This window comes from Psammomys obesus, unplaced genomic scaffold (genome assembly GCF_907164565.1).
Source record: "Psammomys obesus unplaced genomic scaffold, mPsaObe1.curated_primary_1811, whole genome shotgun sequence".
Lineage (NCBI taxonomy): Eukaryota > Metazoa > Chordata > Mammalia > Rodentia > Muridae > Psammomys > Psammomys obesus.
In genome coordinates, this window is record NW_026596244.1 from 5,007,268 (window position 1) to 5,024,082 (window position 16,815).

At 37.7% G+C, this 16,815-nt stretch overlaps 1 protein-coding gene across 1 annotated transcript in view; it reads left to right on the plus strand.

The window, feature by feature from the left end:
• Fstl5 (follistatin like 5) overlaps window positions 1–16,815 on the plus strand; it is a 687,984-nt gene that overhangs the window by 419,505 nt on the left and 251,664 nt on the right. The window contains exon 7 of the mRNA XM_055596667.1: window positions 2,192–2,358. Coding sequence (XP_055452642.1) covers window positions 2,192–2,358 — 167 coding nt within the window. The remainder of the gene's footprint in view (window positions 1–2,191; window positions 2,359–16,815) is intronic.

A 16,815-nucleotide genomic window follows, 5' to 3' on the forward strand; every position in this document is an offset into this window, starting at 1 on the left:
ATCTATCTATCTATCTATCTATCTATCTATCTATCTATCTATCTATCTATCTACCTACCTACCTACATGTGTGTGAGTAAATGTACATATGTATACATTTGGCAAAATCTATATTAAATAATAGTGTATGGAAACTATTCTCATGCTCCTATTGTTCGGGAAGCATGGGGCAAAAGAAGCAAATATCAGTAAATTTTATTGAGAAAGATTAAACTGTCTATACAAATTACTCAGCAAGGTAATTGTTGTCTATTTTTCTTTTAGTGTTTCTGATGTAATTTTAAAAAAGGATATTGGGTTGAATCTCTGTAATAGGAGATTTTAGTTTAAAGACTATCCTACTCTCTTCTTGGATAATGGAAAATAGTAATAACAATTCTTTCTGTATTGGAGACAGAGAATTGTATAATAGCATAGGGGTCTAGTCCATTTCTGACTTCCTCAGCTAGTAGTGTGTGTGTGTGTGTGTGTGTGTGTGTGTGTGTGTGTGTGACTGTGCTGGATGTCACACAAATCACCTTATCATGGGCACTTCCTATGTGCATAAGGAAGGTATAGGTCTCTTGTCAATCCCAGTCTTCCAATGTAAAAACATGCCATCAACAGTATTGGGACTGATAATGTTCCCAAACTCCAAACATCTATTTGTTGAATAGTTATATCATATAAAACTCACTTGTCTTTCTCTTCAAGACAAATATGGTTTTAAAAGACAGAAAAAAAAGAACTTTGTTTTTTTTTATTTTTTTTTTAAAGATTTATTTATTTTATGTGTATGAGTGTTCTATCTGCATTTACATCTGCCAGAAGAAGGAATCAGTTCACATTGTAGATGGTTGTGAGCCACCATGTGGTTGCTGGGAATTGAACTCATGAAACTTTAGAAGAGCAGACAGTGCTCTTAACCAATGAGCCATCTCTCCAGCCCAAAAAAGAACTTTGAATGTAAGAAAAGATGAGAGGTATCTGGGAGAAATTACAGTTAGTACACAGGTTCAAATTAAAAGCTATATTGGGGTCACTCAGTCCCCAAAAGAAGTGTCTAAACCCAATTTGCCAACTGTGATATTTTTAAGTTGGCTCAGGCTAAGCTGGTTGAAATGTAATATTCAACTACAGTGTGTTAAAAGTACAAGTCCTTACTGGGCCACAGAGGATGACAATGCAGCCATTCCTGATGCGATCTGATAGACTAAGATCAGAAGGAAGGAGAGGGGGACCTCCCCAATCAGTGGACTTGGGAGGGGCATGGGTAGAGAAGGGAGGGAAGGTGGGATTAAGAGGGGAGGAGGAAGAGATTTATGGGGAGATACAAAGTGAATAAAGTGTAATTAATAAAAGTTTTAGAAAAAGTACATGTCTGAACATTAGGCTGGAGCCACAGGGCAGAGCCACATGGGTGCAGAAACTGGAGCTACTGTTTCAGTCATCTTAATTATGAGTGGCTGTTAATTCTCAGATGGAGGGAACTGACCAAAGATAAAGCCGCATTCAGATTCCCAAAAATGTGTTCATGACTGCAAAATCAATGACAGACATATAATTATTAGATAAGAGAAATGTTTAAGTGTAAAATTCAAAGACCTGAAAATGACTATAATGTATCAGTACTTAGGGTAGGCCAACACAATGCCACTTCATTGTTATGTGGTTGGTAAAATTTGTTGGTTTTTTTTTCCTCTCCTCTTACAACTTCCCAAAAAAATCTATTCTTTTTTTAGAGTCATTTTCTGTTTTCCTGATTAATGATGCCTTTTGTACATTCAGCTCTGCAACTGTTCTCTGAAGCTGGCCAACAATGTTCTCACCTCACCTATAGTACAAATCTATCAGACAATAAACAATAAACAACATCATTTTTATTCCAGTGCTGATGATACAGTACATGTCCAATTGGTGGTTAAATAATTTATCTCTCTTTCAGGTGCAATCTGCCACGCTTATTGTAACTCTTCTTCTGATACTCATTTCATGTTTAATAGTTCATTCCCTCATGAGGATGCTTGTCAGTCAACTAAATTGAAATGTCATTTTGACCTTTAGTTGGAAATAGTTTACTCATTTCTTCATTTCACTTTTTCTCTGTTATTCAAATTAGAAGCCAAAGTCACTGGTGTTCAAAGACTTCATACTAATTATTCTTGGAAAATGTCCTCCTCACCAATAACATACTGACACTTTCTCATTGCAGAGGTGATCCAGTTGAGTCTGCCTGAAGATCAGAGAGTCAGCATTACTGCAGCCACTGTGGGACAAAGTGCTGTTCTGAGCTGTGCCATTGTGGGAGCTCTGAGACCCCCTATCATATGGAAGAGGAACAACATTGTTCTAAACAATTTGGATTTGGAAGACATCAATGTGAGTACATGAAAGCAGGACGATCTCCCATGTATGCATCTTGCACGATTTGCCTCAATTTCTGTGGTGGCCGAGGAGTTAAAGGAACACTGGACACAGAGGAGTAGACATTTACTAGGTGGTTGTATATCCATTCTACCAGTTGGTAGGTGTCCAACAGAGCAGTTGTAATTATGCAAATCGTTTGTATTGGTACAGTAAGATTATGCAACAGTTTATTAGTGAGAAAAATACATTAGCACAACATTTTAATAAATATCTCTAGTTTTAAAATGCAAATTGTCTCCCTAGTAAATTCACATCTGATAATTATTTCCAAAAACACAGTCACGTAAGCTCAAATTTGCATGGATGAAAATTTGCATCTTCAGAGTCCAAGAAAAGAGAATGTTAAGACGACCAACCATAAGAAGTGTGATAATGTACATGATTGTATGGTGTGTGTGTGTGTGTGTGTGTGTGAGTGTGAGTGTGTCTGCACACCTGTGTATGTGCCTGTTTATGTATGTGTATGCTTGGAATTATTAAAGTTTCGGGAAAAAAGGATTATTTAATTATCTGAAAATAAAGATTTGTGTGTTTATAGAATACATATTTCCTTAGTATAAAATGTTTCTATTAACCTAAAAACATATATTGCTAGTTACAGGCCGTATCTAAGTGTTTTTCTCTGAATTGACTCCCAGCATGCAATGGTACTAAGGATGAGATGTCTTTTTTGTACATATACACACGTACACATGTGAGTGTGTGTTTTTTCATGCGTATTTATTCTAAAGGATTAAGTTCAGGAATAGTCCTTCTCAGCAGATCATCAGAAAATGGCAAAATACCAGGTTCCATTTTTCTAAAATACCCACTGACTCCCTCTCCCTTCAGTAGTCCTTGAAGGCTTATAGCTCTTCAACTAGGACTGGGATATTGTGAGGCCTCTTCCTATCCATACTGAGATATTGATTGGTCTGATTTCGTGCAGGTCTTGTCCAAGTAGCCACAGACATTGAGAATTCATCTGTGCAACATTCCTGCTATAATAGAAGACACTATTTCAAAGCAGTTTTCCAGGTCCTCTGGCTTTTACCCATGCCCCCTTCTGCAATAGTACTTGAGTCTTGTGGCAAATGAGTGCAAATATATTTCCAACTCTATAGTCAAATTATTCTCTACAATTTGAACAGTTGTGAGTCTCTTATCCTAAAACAAGAGAAGCAAAAAGAAGCTTCTTTGACCAATGTTGAGAAGAACACTGTTTTATACATATGAGAATTTGTAATTAGAAAGCAGCTGGGTACTGTGCTTATTTATCAATATGCCAGGAGATGCTTCTTAAGTTCTATGACCTCTTTCTCTTTCCTTCATTTTTTTTCATAAAAAGGATCCTCATGAGGCAATGAACATCTTTCCTCTTACCTTCCTTTTTTCATAAAAGCATAGCATCAAACTACAACACCCATTAAAAAGGTGGACTATGGAGCCATGTGTAGTATCACATATTTAATTACATCATTTGGGGAGGAAGAAGCAGGTAGGTCTCTATGTGTTCAAGATCATGTTTCAAAACTACCTAGCTAAAAACTTAGTTATATTGTATTTTTTGGAAAAAAAATTGTATCTTTTTACATTTATTTTATTTCATTTTCTTATTTATTTTACATTACAAGGGTCAGCCCCTCTCCCTTCCCCCTCCCCCCCAAACAGTGTCTTTTATTGAGTCTTATATCCTATATCTCTCTTGGTTATCTTAGTCCTCTTTCTTCTCTTCTTTATACGTATTTCAAAGAGCATGGATGTCCTCAACTGTGCCTAAGACTATATATTTACTGTTAAGTTACATATTGTGCTAAGGACGGCTAGGGTTTTCCAGAAAACACTTGGCTCAAGTTTATGCAATAGTAATACTCGAAGAACTTGAAGTTATTGTTTAGGTCAAGCCGGTGTTCCTTTAGGAAGCATGCTGTCATATCTGCATAACAACCTTTTATGTCTGGAGAATATCATTTAGTAATTCCTCTAAATGGTCTGGCCAAAGTCTTGAAAAAGCTAACTAGTGTTTTTGGTTTTCAAATTATCTAGTTCAGATAAGTTGAATTAACAGAAGGGAGGCAAAACTAGAAATAGTTCTATCTTCGGGAATGTGCAGGGAGGTGATGCAGAATTGGCAGATAGACATGGCAGTCACGTTTGAGGACTGAGAGTCATTGTGTGATCACTGTAGGGGCTAAAACCAGCACTATCACAATCAACAATTCCTCAGAGACCACATGTTCTTACTTTCTTACTGTGCTTCATTGGCCTTTAAGTTAGAGACAATGGATTTATCAACCATGCACGGTCTTGCATGTACCTTATAGTATCAATGGCTGCCTTGCCATTCATTAATATACACTGTATTTTCACATAGACTGAACACTGAAGTAAAGCTAAATTGTGTAACCTAGATTACAATGCAGGTTTGCCATTTTTCACTATACATAATAAATTTAATACAGAGAAACTTTTGTGTAAAATAATTGGTAGATTCATGTTAAATTAGTGATATATAGCACAGAACTATCTACATATCCAAAGATTATTTTCTACTTTGACAAGAATCTGAATAGAATATGGTAATTTTGATCATATATAGTTATATTTTTTATAAAATACTATTATAATTTATATTAATATGATTTTCAACAACTTTACAAGTGGCACTAGACAAACATAGAATGTTTGGGTAAAATCACACTCACTATATATTATATTTTATTTAAAGTATTATATACTTATACACAAGCCTTCTTGACTTTCTGCCATTCATCTGAAACTGGTTGACTTATGCATTGTTTTCTAAGTCTGACTCTCTACTGGTATGATATCCAAATTAAGTCCTTTTTCTACAAAAGATGCTCTGGATTATTTCAGTAGTGTCCTAAGTTTTAACTCACAAAATCTGAAGCAAGTTATAGACATAAACAATGTCTATTTCTATTCCTTGGCCATTTTTTTCATTCACTATCTTGTTCTGTGTATCAATCTAAACTAGGTCAAGAGACTTATAGTCATCTGAGCACAAGTGAGTACAAAGATATTGCTGGACGGATTGTCCTGCAAACACCTGAAGCTCTGCCTTCTCTGACATTCCAGGATTGTATCTCTCATCTTTATGGACTTCTTAAAGTTTTGTGAATACTGTAATGGCTGCAATTACCAAAATGTATTTTACCACCCTAGATTCTACACTGAACATCACAAAACAATTGAAAGGTTACCTCTTCTCCTTGAAAGAGTCTTTCTGGAAATATCACAAATTTATACTATCTTTTTGTTTGTTTTCTGCACTGGTTAAATATGATTAGCCACTTGGCTTAAACCTTAGCAACACTAAATGTCATTTCTTTCATTAAGTTGTACAAGAATTCATTTTTTGATGTGTTTTCGTTATCCAACAGGACTTTCCGTAAATACTGGCCCCCATTGCCTTGTGGATGATATTTCTTTCCTTGGATTACTTTCTTTTTTTCACCCTATAGACACTGAGTTTAATACATCTGTCAAATAAAACTAGCTTAACTAGAATTTGTACTGTTTCAAAAGAAGTATAAATCATTTTGTGATTAGTTTGGGAAAAGAAAAAATGCAAATGTACTAATTTACCACTGGAATACTGGACTGGAATGCAGATATCACTCCCTGGATAGATTTTTGGAATTTAAATCAGACAAAATATATGCCTCTGGGCAACTGAAAATCTGTTTTATGATTATCTCTGCTGATTGTCACCTATCAGTAGAGCCTACATTGGAATTCAGTCATTTTCTTTCCTGACTTTAGTAGCTAACATTTTATAGACTCTCATTGGCCTGAGCTATTGATTTCTCTGATCCGATTGAGGCTCTTTCTAAGATGTGGCAGATCTGCTCATGGTCTGAAACACTGTCTTCTAACTTTTGTAGCTATAAAATATTATGTCAAGTGGGCATTCAGGAGCCAATTAGTCTGTAATAGAAAATATGTAGTGTGTGAGAATTTAGATAGCACCTGATCAACAAATGTTATTCTTTCTGCCTTAGAAGAGGGGCTTGATAATGAGAATACGGAGGTATTCCGTACTGGATGTCTCAACTGTAGAAACAGTATGCTCTTCCAGAGAGAGAATGACAGATTTTTCATCGTTGTATATTGCCTTTTTTAAGGAGATGTCAACTAAAATGATATGCACCTCAGGTCGAACAAATCCATGATTTTTCCCTGTCCTACTTTGCTATTTGTTGGATGCCATTCATAAAGTCATGTGGTTTAGCAAGGAAAGAAGTGCTGAAAGCTGTGGACTCCAATTGTACTTTCTTTTCTTTTCTTTTTCTTTTTTTTTTTATTGTGGTAAAAAGATGCATTCTGAGATCAATCTTCCTAAATTTTTAAGCGCACAATAAAATCTTGCTAACAACAGGCACAGTATTTTACAGCACATCCCTGGAACTTATTTATTTTCCATAAGAGACCACTGGTAATAAGTCTTTCCTCTCCCACGGGCCACAAAGATGATTATTTTACACTATATTTCTATGATCTTGACTTTTGTAGCATCCTCATAAAGTGGCATCATGTGGAGATTATTTTGTGACTGCCTTATTTCCGTAAGCATAATGACCTTCAGGTTTATCAATGTTGCTTATTATAAGAACTAAAAATGGCATGCCTTCTCTCTTTCATCTACTTAATGATTTCATCTACTTAATAATGGTGTCTTAATTAGGGTTTTCAATTGCTGCGACAAAACACCATGACTAAAAACAAAGCTGGAGAGGAGATGATTTATTTGGCTGTTCATCACTGAAGGAAGTTAGGACAGTGATTCAAACGGGGCAGGATCCTGGAAGCAGGAGGTGATGTAGAGCAGATGAACGGGTGCTGCTTACTGGCATGCATCACATGGCTTGCTCTGCCTGCCTGATTTCTTATAGATCCCAACACCAGGGATGATGCCACCCAGTATGAGCTGGGCTCTCCCCCATTGGTCATTAATTGAGAAAATGTCTTACAGCTGATTCCTATAGAGGTATTTTCTCAACTGAGGCTCCTTCATCTCTGATGACTCTAACTTGTGTCTAGTTGACACAAAACCAGACAGGACACTTGGCTACACTGAAATGTACATGAGGATATAGATATATTTCTGAGATAATGATTACACTTATTTTGTATGTACTCCCAGGTTGGGATTGATTATAGACAGGATAATTAATTTTATAATTTTTAAAAACCTGCGTGCTATCATTCATGATAGATACACTGCTATCTATACATTGGGAGCAAGGGTCCATGGGTTTCAATTGATCTACATCTTTGACTAATTATCGTATTTTTATTTCTCTTTTAATTGGGCAATAGTTATCTCGTGGAAGTTATCCTGAAGGAGGTAATACTTACTTTTCTGAATTTTACTATTACATCTACCATTGCCATTACTGTGTGTATCTGAAGTGTCAGTGGGCGCATGCACCATGGAGCATATGTGGAGGGCAGAGGACAAGTTTCTGGAGTCAGTTATCTAGCTCCCTCATTGTGTGCTTAGCAGAGAACGAACACCAGTTTTCCGGTTTGTGGAGTAAGTGCCTTTATGCAAGAACAATCTCTCTGGTCCTACTTTATGGTTGCAATTTGCAGTTTCCTAACTATTAATGTTGTTGAACCTCAATGTACATATCTCATACAATTTGTATATTTTTTGAGGAAATGTCTTAGTTTCTCTCCCATATTTGCTTGTGTTAAGGATAACCATTATTTATTATAATTACTGTTTTGGAAAAAGTAGTAAAAAAATTCACCATGTCAACATGTTTTATGATTGAAACATTTAATAAACTAGGCACAGAGAAAAACTAGATGTGAAGTGCTATGCATGAAAATCTGATAAGTACAACAACTGAATGGAGAAAATGTGTAATTCTCCCTGTGATATCAGAAGAGGAAAGAAGGCCCAGGCTCATAATTGTGTACATCATATCAGAGGCAGTCTGAGCCATAATGAGAAGTCAAATAAAGAAATGTAGTGCTAGAGAGCCTCCTGCCATTCAATTCCAGATGTAGGTAAAAATATTAGACGTAATCACTGTCAAGTTAGCTCCATTTATGAAATGTGATCAAGATGCTTGTCACACAGTTGCACTCCATTAAAGAAAAAAGTGTCTTATTGAAACATAACACAGGTGGATTACAAGCAACTGAAGCTCTCATGTGAAAACAAAACAGGTCTAGTTACCAGTGTGACCGCTCAACAGATTCTCAGGTTGCAGAGAGAAAAAGAGAGTCCTGAAACAAGCAATTAAGTTAGTGAGAGCAGTATAGGAAGGCTACATATGGAAAGAATAAAATCACTATTTTGTGCAAAAATTTTAAGCCATTACACACATAATATAGAGAATTACAGCTATTTAAAAATATTTCAAACAAGAGGGAGGAGTCTTGCTAAAATGCTCAATCCCTATTCAGAAAGGCAAAGAGGATGTACATCAGAAGAAGTAGAAAAGAGGGAACAAGTCAGGAGCCTGACACAGAGGACCTCTGAAAGGCTCTGCCCTGCAGACTATCAAAGCAGATGCTGAGACTTATGGGCAGCCTTTGGGCAGAATGCAGGGATCTTAGGAAAGAAGTGGGAAACAGTAAGATCTGGAGAGGACAGAAACTCCACAAGGAGAGCAACAGAACCAAAAAATCTGAGCACAGGGGTCTTTTCTGAGACTGATACTCCAACCAAGGACTATGTATGGAGATAACCCAAGACCCCTGCACAGATGTAGCCCATGGCAGTTCAGTATCCAAGTGGGTTCCATTGTAATAGGAACAGGGACTGTCTCTGACATGCACTGATTAGCCTGCTCTTTAATTACCTCCCCCTGAGGGGGAAGCAGCATTACCAGCCCACAGAAGAAGACAATTCAGCCACTCCTGATGAGACCTAATTGACTAGGACCAGAAGGAAGGAAAAGAAAGCCTCCCCTATCAGTGGACTTGGAGAGGGGCATGCATACAGAAGGTAGAGGAAGAGAGGGATTGGGACGGGAAGAGGGAGGAAACCACAGGGGGGATACAAAGTGAATAAAGTTTAATTAATGAAGTATTAAAAAATATTTCAAAAATAGGTACTGTAGTTTATGTTTATGAGTAGAACTAGCTAGTCATATCAAGCATCTGCAGCTTGTGGGAGGAATTTTACTAGTAGAATATGCTAATTATGATAACTAATTTTAATGTTTAGAGCAATGGAATAATTATTTTCTAATTTTTACCCTCATAAAAAGAGTTATATTTCACAGTATCCATGTGGTCTGAAGATTCCTAGCTCAAACGTCCAGAAAATATCTTCAACAAAATCATAGAAGAAAATTTCCCTAACCTAAACAAAAAGTTGCCTACAAATGTACAAGAAGCTTACAGATAAACAGGCAGATTGAATAACAACAAAAACTCCTACTGCCACATAATCATTAAAACACTAAATGTACAGAACAAAGAGAGAATACTAAAAAAACACAGGGATAAGGGCCAAGTAACATAAAGGTGGACCTATTAGAATTACACCAGACTTTCCAACAGAGACTTTAAACACCAAAAGAGCCCAGGCAGATATCTTGCAGGCCGTAAGAGACTACAGAAGCCAGCCCAGACTGATTTTCAATCATTACTGATGGAGAAAAAAAAGAGATATTCTACAACAAAACAAAATTTAAACAATATCTGTCCACAAAGCCAGACCTACAAAAATTATTAGAAGAAAAAAAATCCAACCCGAGAAGCTTAATTATACACCAAAAAAAAAACCCCAAAACCAAAAAAACTACACAAGAAATAATTCCAAATGAGCACAAACAGAAAGAGTGCATTCAAGCACACACTCACACACACACACACACACACACATACACACCACCACCACCACCACCACCACCACTAATACTTAAATAACAGAAATTAACAGTCATTGGTAATAAATATTTCTCAATATCAATGAGCTCAATTCCCCAATAAGAAGACACAAGGTAACATAATGGATGCGAAAATAGAATCCATCAATCAGCTGCATACAAGAAACACCTCATCAACAAAAATAGACATTACATCAGAGTAAATGGCTGTATACAAAATTAACTTAAAAATGAATAATCCTCCTTTATACAAACAATAATAGGAAAATAACAACTCTTCATAATAGTCACAAATAATATAAAATATCTTTGTATAACTTTAACCAAGCAAGTGAAAGATAGGCGTGACAAGAACTTCAAGTCTTTGAAGAAAGAAATTGAAAAAAAAAATATCAGAAGATGGAAAGACCTCCCATGCTCATTGACTGGTAGGATTAACACAGTTAAAAAAAATGGCCAACTTACAAAAAGCAATATACAGATTCAATGCAATTCCCATCAAAATTCCAACACAATTCTTTACAGACCTGTAAGGAGCAATTCTCAACTTTATATGGAAAAAAAAAATTGCAGGATAGCTAAAACAAACTTGTTCAGTAAAATATGCAGCCAGTCCTGATAAGACCTGATAAACTAGGGTCAGGTGGAAGAGGAGGAGGACCTCCCTTATCAGTGAACTTGGAGAGGGGAATGGGAGGAAATGAGAGAGGGAGGGTGGGATTGAGAGGGAGTGATGGAGGGGGCTACAGCTGGAATACAAAGTGAATAAACTGTAATTAACATATAAAAAAATAAAAAAAAATAATTAAAAAAGAAGGTAACACCATCCCTGTTTTTAGGTGATAGTACAGGATAATAGTAATAAAAGCTGCATCATATTGGGATAGAGACAGACAAATACATCAATGGAATCAAACTGAAGATGCAGAAATAATCCCTCACACCTATGGACACTTGATTTTTGAGAAAGAAGGCAAAACAATACATGGAAAAATAAAGCATCTTTAACAAGCAGTGCTCATCTAACTGGAGGTCTGCATATAGAATAATGCAAATAAATCCCTATTTATCACCCTACACAAAACTAAAGTTCAAGTGTGTTTAGGACCTCCACGAAAAACTGAATACACTAAATCTAACAGAATAGAAAATGTCAAATAGCCTTGAACACAATGGTACCAGAGACAACTTTCTGAACAGAACACCAAAGGCTCAGACACTAAGATTAGCAATTAAGAAATGGGATGTCATGAAACTGAAAAGCTTCTGTAAGACAAAGAATGCTGTCAATAGGACAAAATACCAGCCTACAGAATGGAAAAATATCTTCACCAACTGGACACTCAACTAATATCCAAAATATATAGAAAACTCAAAAAAGTAAACACCAACAAATCCAATGACACAATTAAAAATGGAGTATACCAACCAAGGACCATGCATGGAGTGGACCGAGAACCAATGTTTAGAGGAGCCGGTGGCTGTTCAGTTTCCAAGTGTGTTCCCTTGTCTCTGACATGAACTCAGGGGCCAGCTTTTTGATCACCTCTCCCTCAGGGGTGCAGCCTTGCCAGGCCACAGAGAAGATGATGCAGCCAGCCTTGATGAGAACTGATAAGCTAGGGTCATGTAGAAAGGGAGGAAGTCCTTCCCTATTAGAGGACTAGGGAAAGGGCATCTCGGAGAAGAGGGAGGGTGGGATAAACTAGGAGAAAACAAGGGAGGGGGCTGCAGCAGGACTACAAAGTGAATAAACTGTAATAAATAAATAAACAAACAAACAAACAAACAAAATTATAAAAACAAAAAATGGAGTACTATGGCCTCATAATGAGCTTGGCAATGTCCCTTCTGTTTCTATTTTGTGGAATAGTTTGATTATTGGTGTTAGTTCTTCACTGAAAGTTTAGTAGAATTCTGCACTGAAACCATCTGGCCCTGGGATTTTTGGGTTGGAAGATGTTGAATGGTTGAATGACTGCCTCTATTTCCTTAGAGGATATAGGACTATTTAAGTAGTTTACATAGTTTATTTAATAGTGATGTTGATATAACTTTGGTAAAGGGTATCTGTTTAGAAAATTGATCCTTTTGTTTAGATTTTCCAATTTTGTGGAGTTCAGATTTTTGAAATAAGGCCTATTGATTCTTTAGATTTCCTCAGTGTCTGTTGTTATGTCCCCTAAAAATCTGAGACCCCAAATTTTTCTTCTCAATAAGAAGTGTAGGCGTAAAGGTGGAGGAGAGATTGATGAATGGCAAGCCAATGAGTGTTCCAATCTGAGACCCACCCCAGTGGGAGAGAACCAATCCCTGTCAGTATTAATGATACCTGCTATAATTGCAGACAGTGGCCTTCATAGCTGCCTTCTGAGAGACTTCATCCAGCAGCTGGACACAGATGCAGAGCCTCACAGCCACACAATAGTCTGAACTCTGGAGTTCTGTGGGAATGTGGGAGGAAAGACAGAAAAAGCCTGTGGAGCAGAGGACACCACAAGAGGACCTACAGAGTCAGCTAACCTGGGCCAGTGGGGTCTCATTGAGACTGAACCACTAACCAAAGAGCATGGGGCTAGACCCCTACACATATGTAGCAGGTGTGCAGACTGGTCAACATGTGGGTCCCCTAACAGTGGGTGTAGAGACTGTCTCCACTGGCTACCACTGGATATTTTCCCTTTAGCTGGGCTGCCTTTTCAGGCTCCACTGGGAGAGGATGAGCTTAGTCTTGCTGTGACTTGAGGTGTCAGGGTAAGTTGATATCTCTTGAGAGCCTCCACTTCTCTGAGAAAAAGGAAGAGGGGGAATGGTGAGAAGGGAGTGTGTGGGTGGGACTTGAAGGAAAGAAGTGAAGGAGCTGTAATCAGGCTATAAAAAGATTAAATAAGTAAATAAATAAATAAATAAATATTTTATACATATATATCTAGATGCATGCTTTTATAAATACATATAATCTATCGCTTTTATTTATATATATGAAATGACAATTTTTGTCTTTTGAGGTAGTTATTTGTTACGGAGCCAAAGTTTATATCACTAATATAAAAATTATTTAATTAAATTATGTTTTCTTCTTGTTAAATATATATCTATCTCATACATCTCAACTGCAGCCTCTTCTCCCTAGACTCCTCTCAGTTCCAACCTACACCCCCCTTTCTCTCAGGTCCACTGTTTTGCATTTTTCGCCAAAAATGAGCAGGTATCCCAGGGATATCAAATTAACATCACATTACAGGATCCAAAAAATATTAAATACAAATTAACAGGATTTCCCTTTGATATCTTAAAAGCAGCACAGCATATTTGAATCAGATTTAATATAGCAAATCATCAAAATTATTGATTAACTAAAACACATGACATTATTCTTCTGTAAACTGTTTTTAAAAAATACATTTGTTTTCATTTTTTCTTTTATTGAAAATAGATTTTTTTCTCATAAAATATATCCCAATTACAGTTTCCCTTCCCCCTGTTCCTCCCAGTTCCTCCCCATCTCTTGTTTACATATGAAGTTGAGAATTATGCATTCAAAGTTTGTAAATAATTGTTGGAATTTTGATGGAGGATGCATTGAATCTGTAGACTGCTTTTGGGTAGATGGCCATTTTTTACCCCTACTGAAACATGAGCATAGGAGATCTTTCATCTTCTGATATTTTCTTCAGTTTTGTTTTTTTTTTTTTCAGAGACTTGAAGTTTTTAATTATAAAAGTTTTCACTTGCTTGGTTAAAGTTGCTCCAAGGTATTTTATATTATTTGAGGCTATTGTGAAAGGTGATTTTTTTTTGCTAGTTTTTTTCAGTCCACTTGTTGTTTATACACAAGAGGGCTGCTGAGTCTTATGAGTTAAATTTATACCTAGTAAGCTAATTTACTGAAAGCATTTAGTAGCTCTAGGAGTTCCCTAGTGAATTTTTTAAAATTTTAATGAATCTGTTTATTATTTACTTTACATTTAAGTCCATCATATCACTCTCTCTCTCCTCCCATTCAACTCTTTTTCCCTCTTGCCCCTCCCCCACCCTATTCCTCCGATAAGGGAAGCTGAGCCCTACCCACCCACCTCAGCTCATTAAGTCACATCAGTCCTCTTCCCTGTGGCCTGTCAAGGCAGCCCCTCCAGGGGGAAGTGATCAGAAAGCAGACAACAGAGTCCATGTCAGGTACAGCCCCTGGCTCCCTAACTAGGGAATACACATGAAGCCTGAGCTACCCATCAACTACATCTGTATAGTGGGCCTAGGTCCAGTTTATACATGGTCTTTGGTTGAGGCTTCAATCTCACCAAGCCCCTGTGGATCCCAATTAGTTGGCTCCGTTGGTCTTTTTGTGGAGCTACTTCATTTCTTCTTCCCTCTTTTCCTCAAGACTTCCTATGTTTACCCCAATACTAGGCTAAGAATCTCTGCATCTGTTTCTATCTGCTGCAGGGTGGAACTTCTCAGAGAATAGTTATGCTAGGCTCCTGTCTTGTTCCCTCCTTTCAGCCACTTCAGCTCTCTATCCTATTTCTCCTTCTGAATGAAATTTAAGCATCCTTCCTTGGGTCCGCCTTGTTGTTTATCTTCTTTGGGTCTGTGCATTCTGTTATGTCTATCCTGTACTGTATAGCTAAAATCGCTTGTAAGTGAGGAAATACCATGTGTGTCTTTCTTGTTCTGGGTTATCTCACTCAGGATGATTTTTCCTACTTTGATCCATTTGCCTGCAAATGTCACCATTTCCTTGTTTTTAATTGCTGAGTAGTGTTCCATAGTGTGAATGTACCACAATTTCTTTATCCATTTTTCAGTTGAGGGACATCTAAACTGTTTCTATATTCTGGCTATTACAAATAAAGCTTCTGTGTATATGGCTGATCAACTGTTCTTGTTGTATTGTAGAGCATCTTTTGGGTATCTGCACAGGAGTGGTATAGCTGGATTTTGAGGTAAAGCTATTCCCAATTTTCTGAGAATACAGCAGATTGATTTCCAGAGTGGTTGTACAAGTTTGTGCTCCCACCAGCAGTGGAGGAGGGTCTCCTTTCTCCACATCCTCACCAGCATGGGCTGTCACTTGAGGGTTTTTTTTTTTTTTCTTTTTTTAATTCAGCTACATCTGGTTGTAGCCACCTTCCTCCTCTCCTCCAGGACCCACCCTCTCTCAGGTTTTCCTATCCTCCCTCCGCTACTTCTCCCCTCCCCACCCTCTCCTGCTCTCCAGCATATCAAGTTGAATCAGGAGTGAGTGCATCCTCTACCCCTGTGGTCTGGTGAGGTATCTCTGCTAGGGAAAACTGATCTAAATTCAGGCAACAAAGTCCATGTCAGAGTCAGCCCCCATTCCTCTTACTACGGAACTCAAATGAGGATGGAATTGCCCATTGGCTACATTTGTGCAGAGGGTCTAGGTCCAGTCATTGCATAGTCCTTGGTTGCTCTCTCAGTCCCCACAGGCCTCCCCTGGGCCCTGGTTAGTTGGCTTTGTTGGCCTTCTTGTAGAGCTCCTGCCCCCTATGGATCCTTCTATTCTTCCTCCCAGTCTTTCACAAGGCTCACTGTGCTCCACCCAGTGTTTGGTTGTGTGTCTCTGCATCTATTTCCATCACATGCTGGGTGGAGCCACTCAGAGGACAACTATGCCAGGCATAGCAGAGTATCATTAATCATGTCATTGGCTGGCTCTCCCCCATGGGGTAGGTCTCAGGTTGGGCCAGTCCTTGGTTGGACAGTCCCTCAATCTCTGCTTTATTTTTGTCCCTTCACATCTTTTTTTTTTAAATCTTTTATTTTTTTTTATTAATTACACTTTATTCATTTTGTATCCCCCCATGAGCCTTATAGGGTAAATTTTGGGTAAAAATTTTTGTGGGTGGGTTGGTGCTCTCCTCCTTCCACAAAGTCTTATCTAGTTAGAAGGTGGCCTCTCAGTTTTCATGACCCCTGTTACTAAGGAGTCTCAGCTAGAGTCACCCTCATATCCTCCCGGAAGCCTACCCTGTTGTAGGTCTCTGGCTTGTCACAGAGAAGTCCCTGCCCAAGGTGTCTTTTCTCTCTGCAAGACTTCTGTCTTCCCCATGCATGGTCTTCTTAGGTTTGATATCATCCTTCATTTGTCTCCTTGCTCCCTCCCTTACCCTGTTCCCTCTCTTCAGCCACTTGAATATTTGATCTTAGACATTCTGATGGGTGTAAAATGGAATCTTAGAGTCATTTTGATTTGCATTTCCATGATGACTAAAGATGTTGAGCATTTCTTTAAATGCTTCTCGGCCATTGGAGATTCCTCTGTTTAGCTCTGTATCCCATTTTTAATTGGATTATTTGGTTTGTTGGTGTTTAATTTCTTGAGTTCTTTATATATATTTTATAGTAGCCCTCTGTTGGATGTAGGGTTGGTAAAGATATTTTCCCATTCTGTTGGCTGATGTTTTGTCCTATTGATGGTGGCCTGTGCCTTATAGAAGCTTTTCAGTGTCATAAGGACCCTTTTATTGATTGTTGATCTTAGAGCCTGAACTGTTGGTGTTCTGTTCAGAGAGTTGTCTCCTGTGCCAAT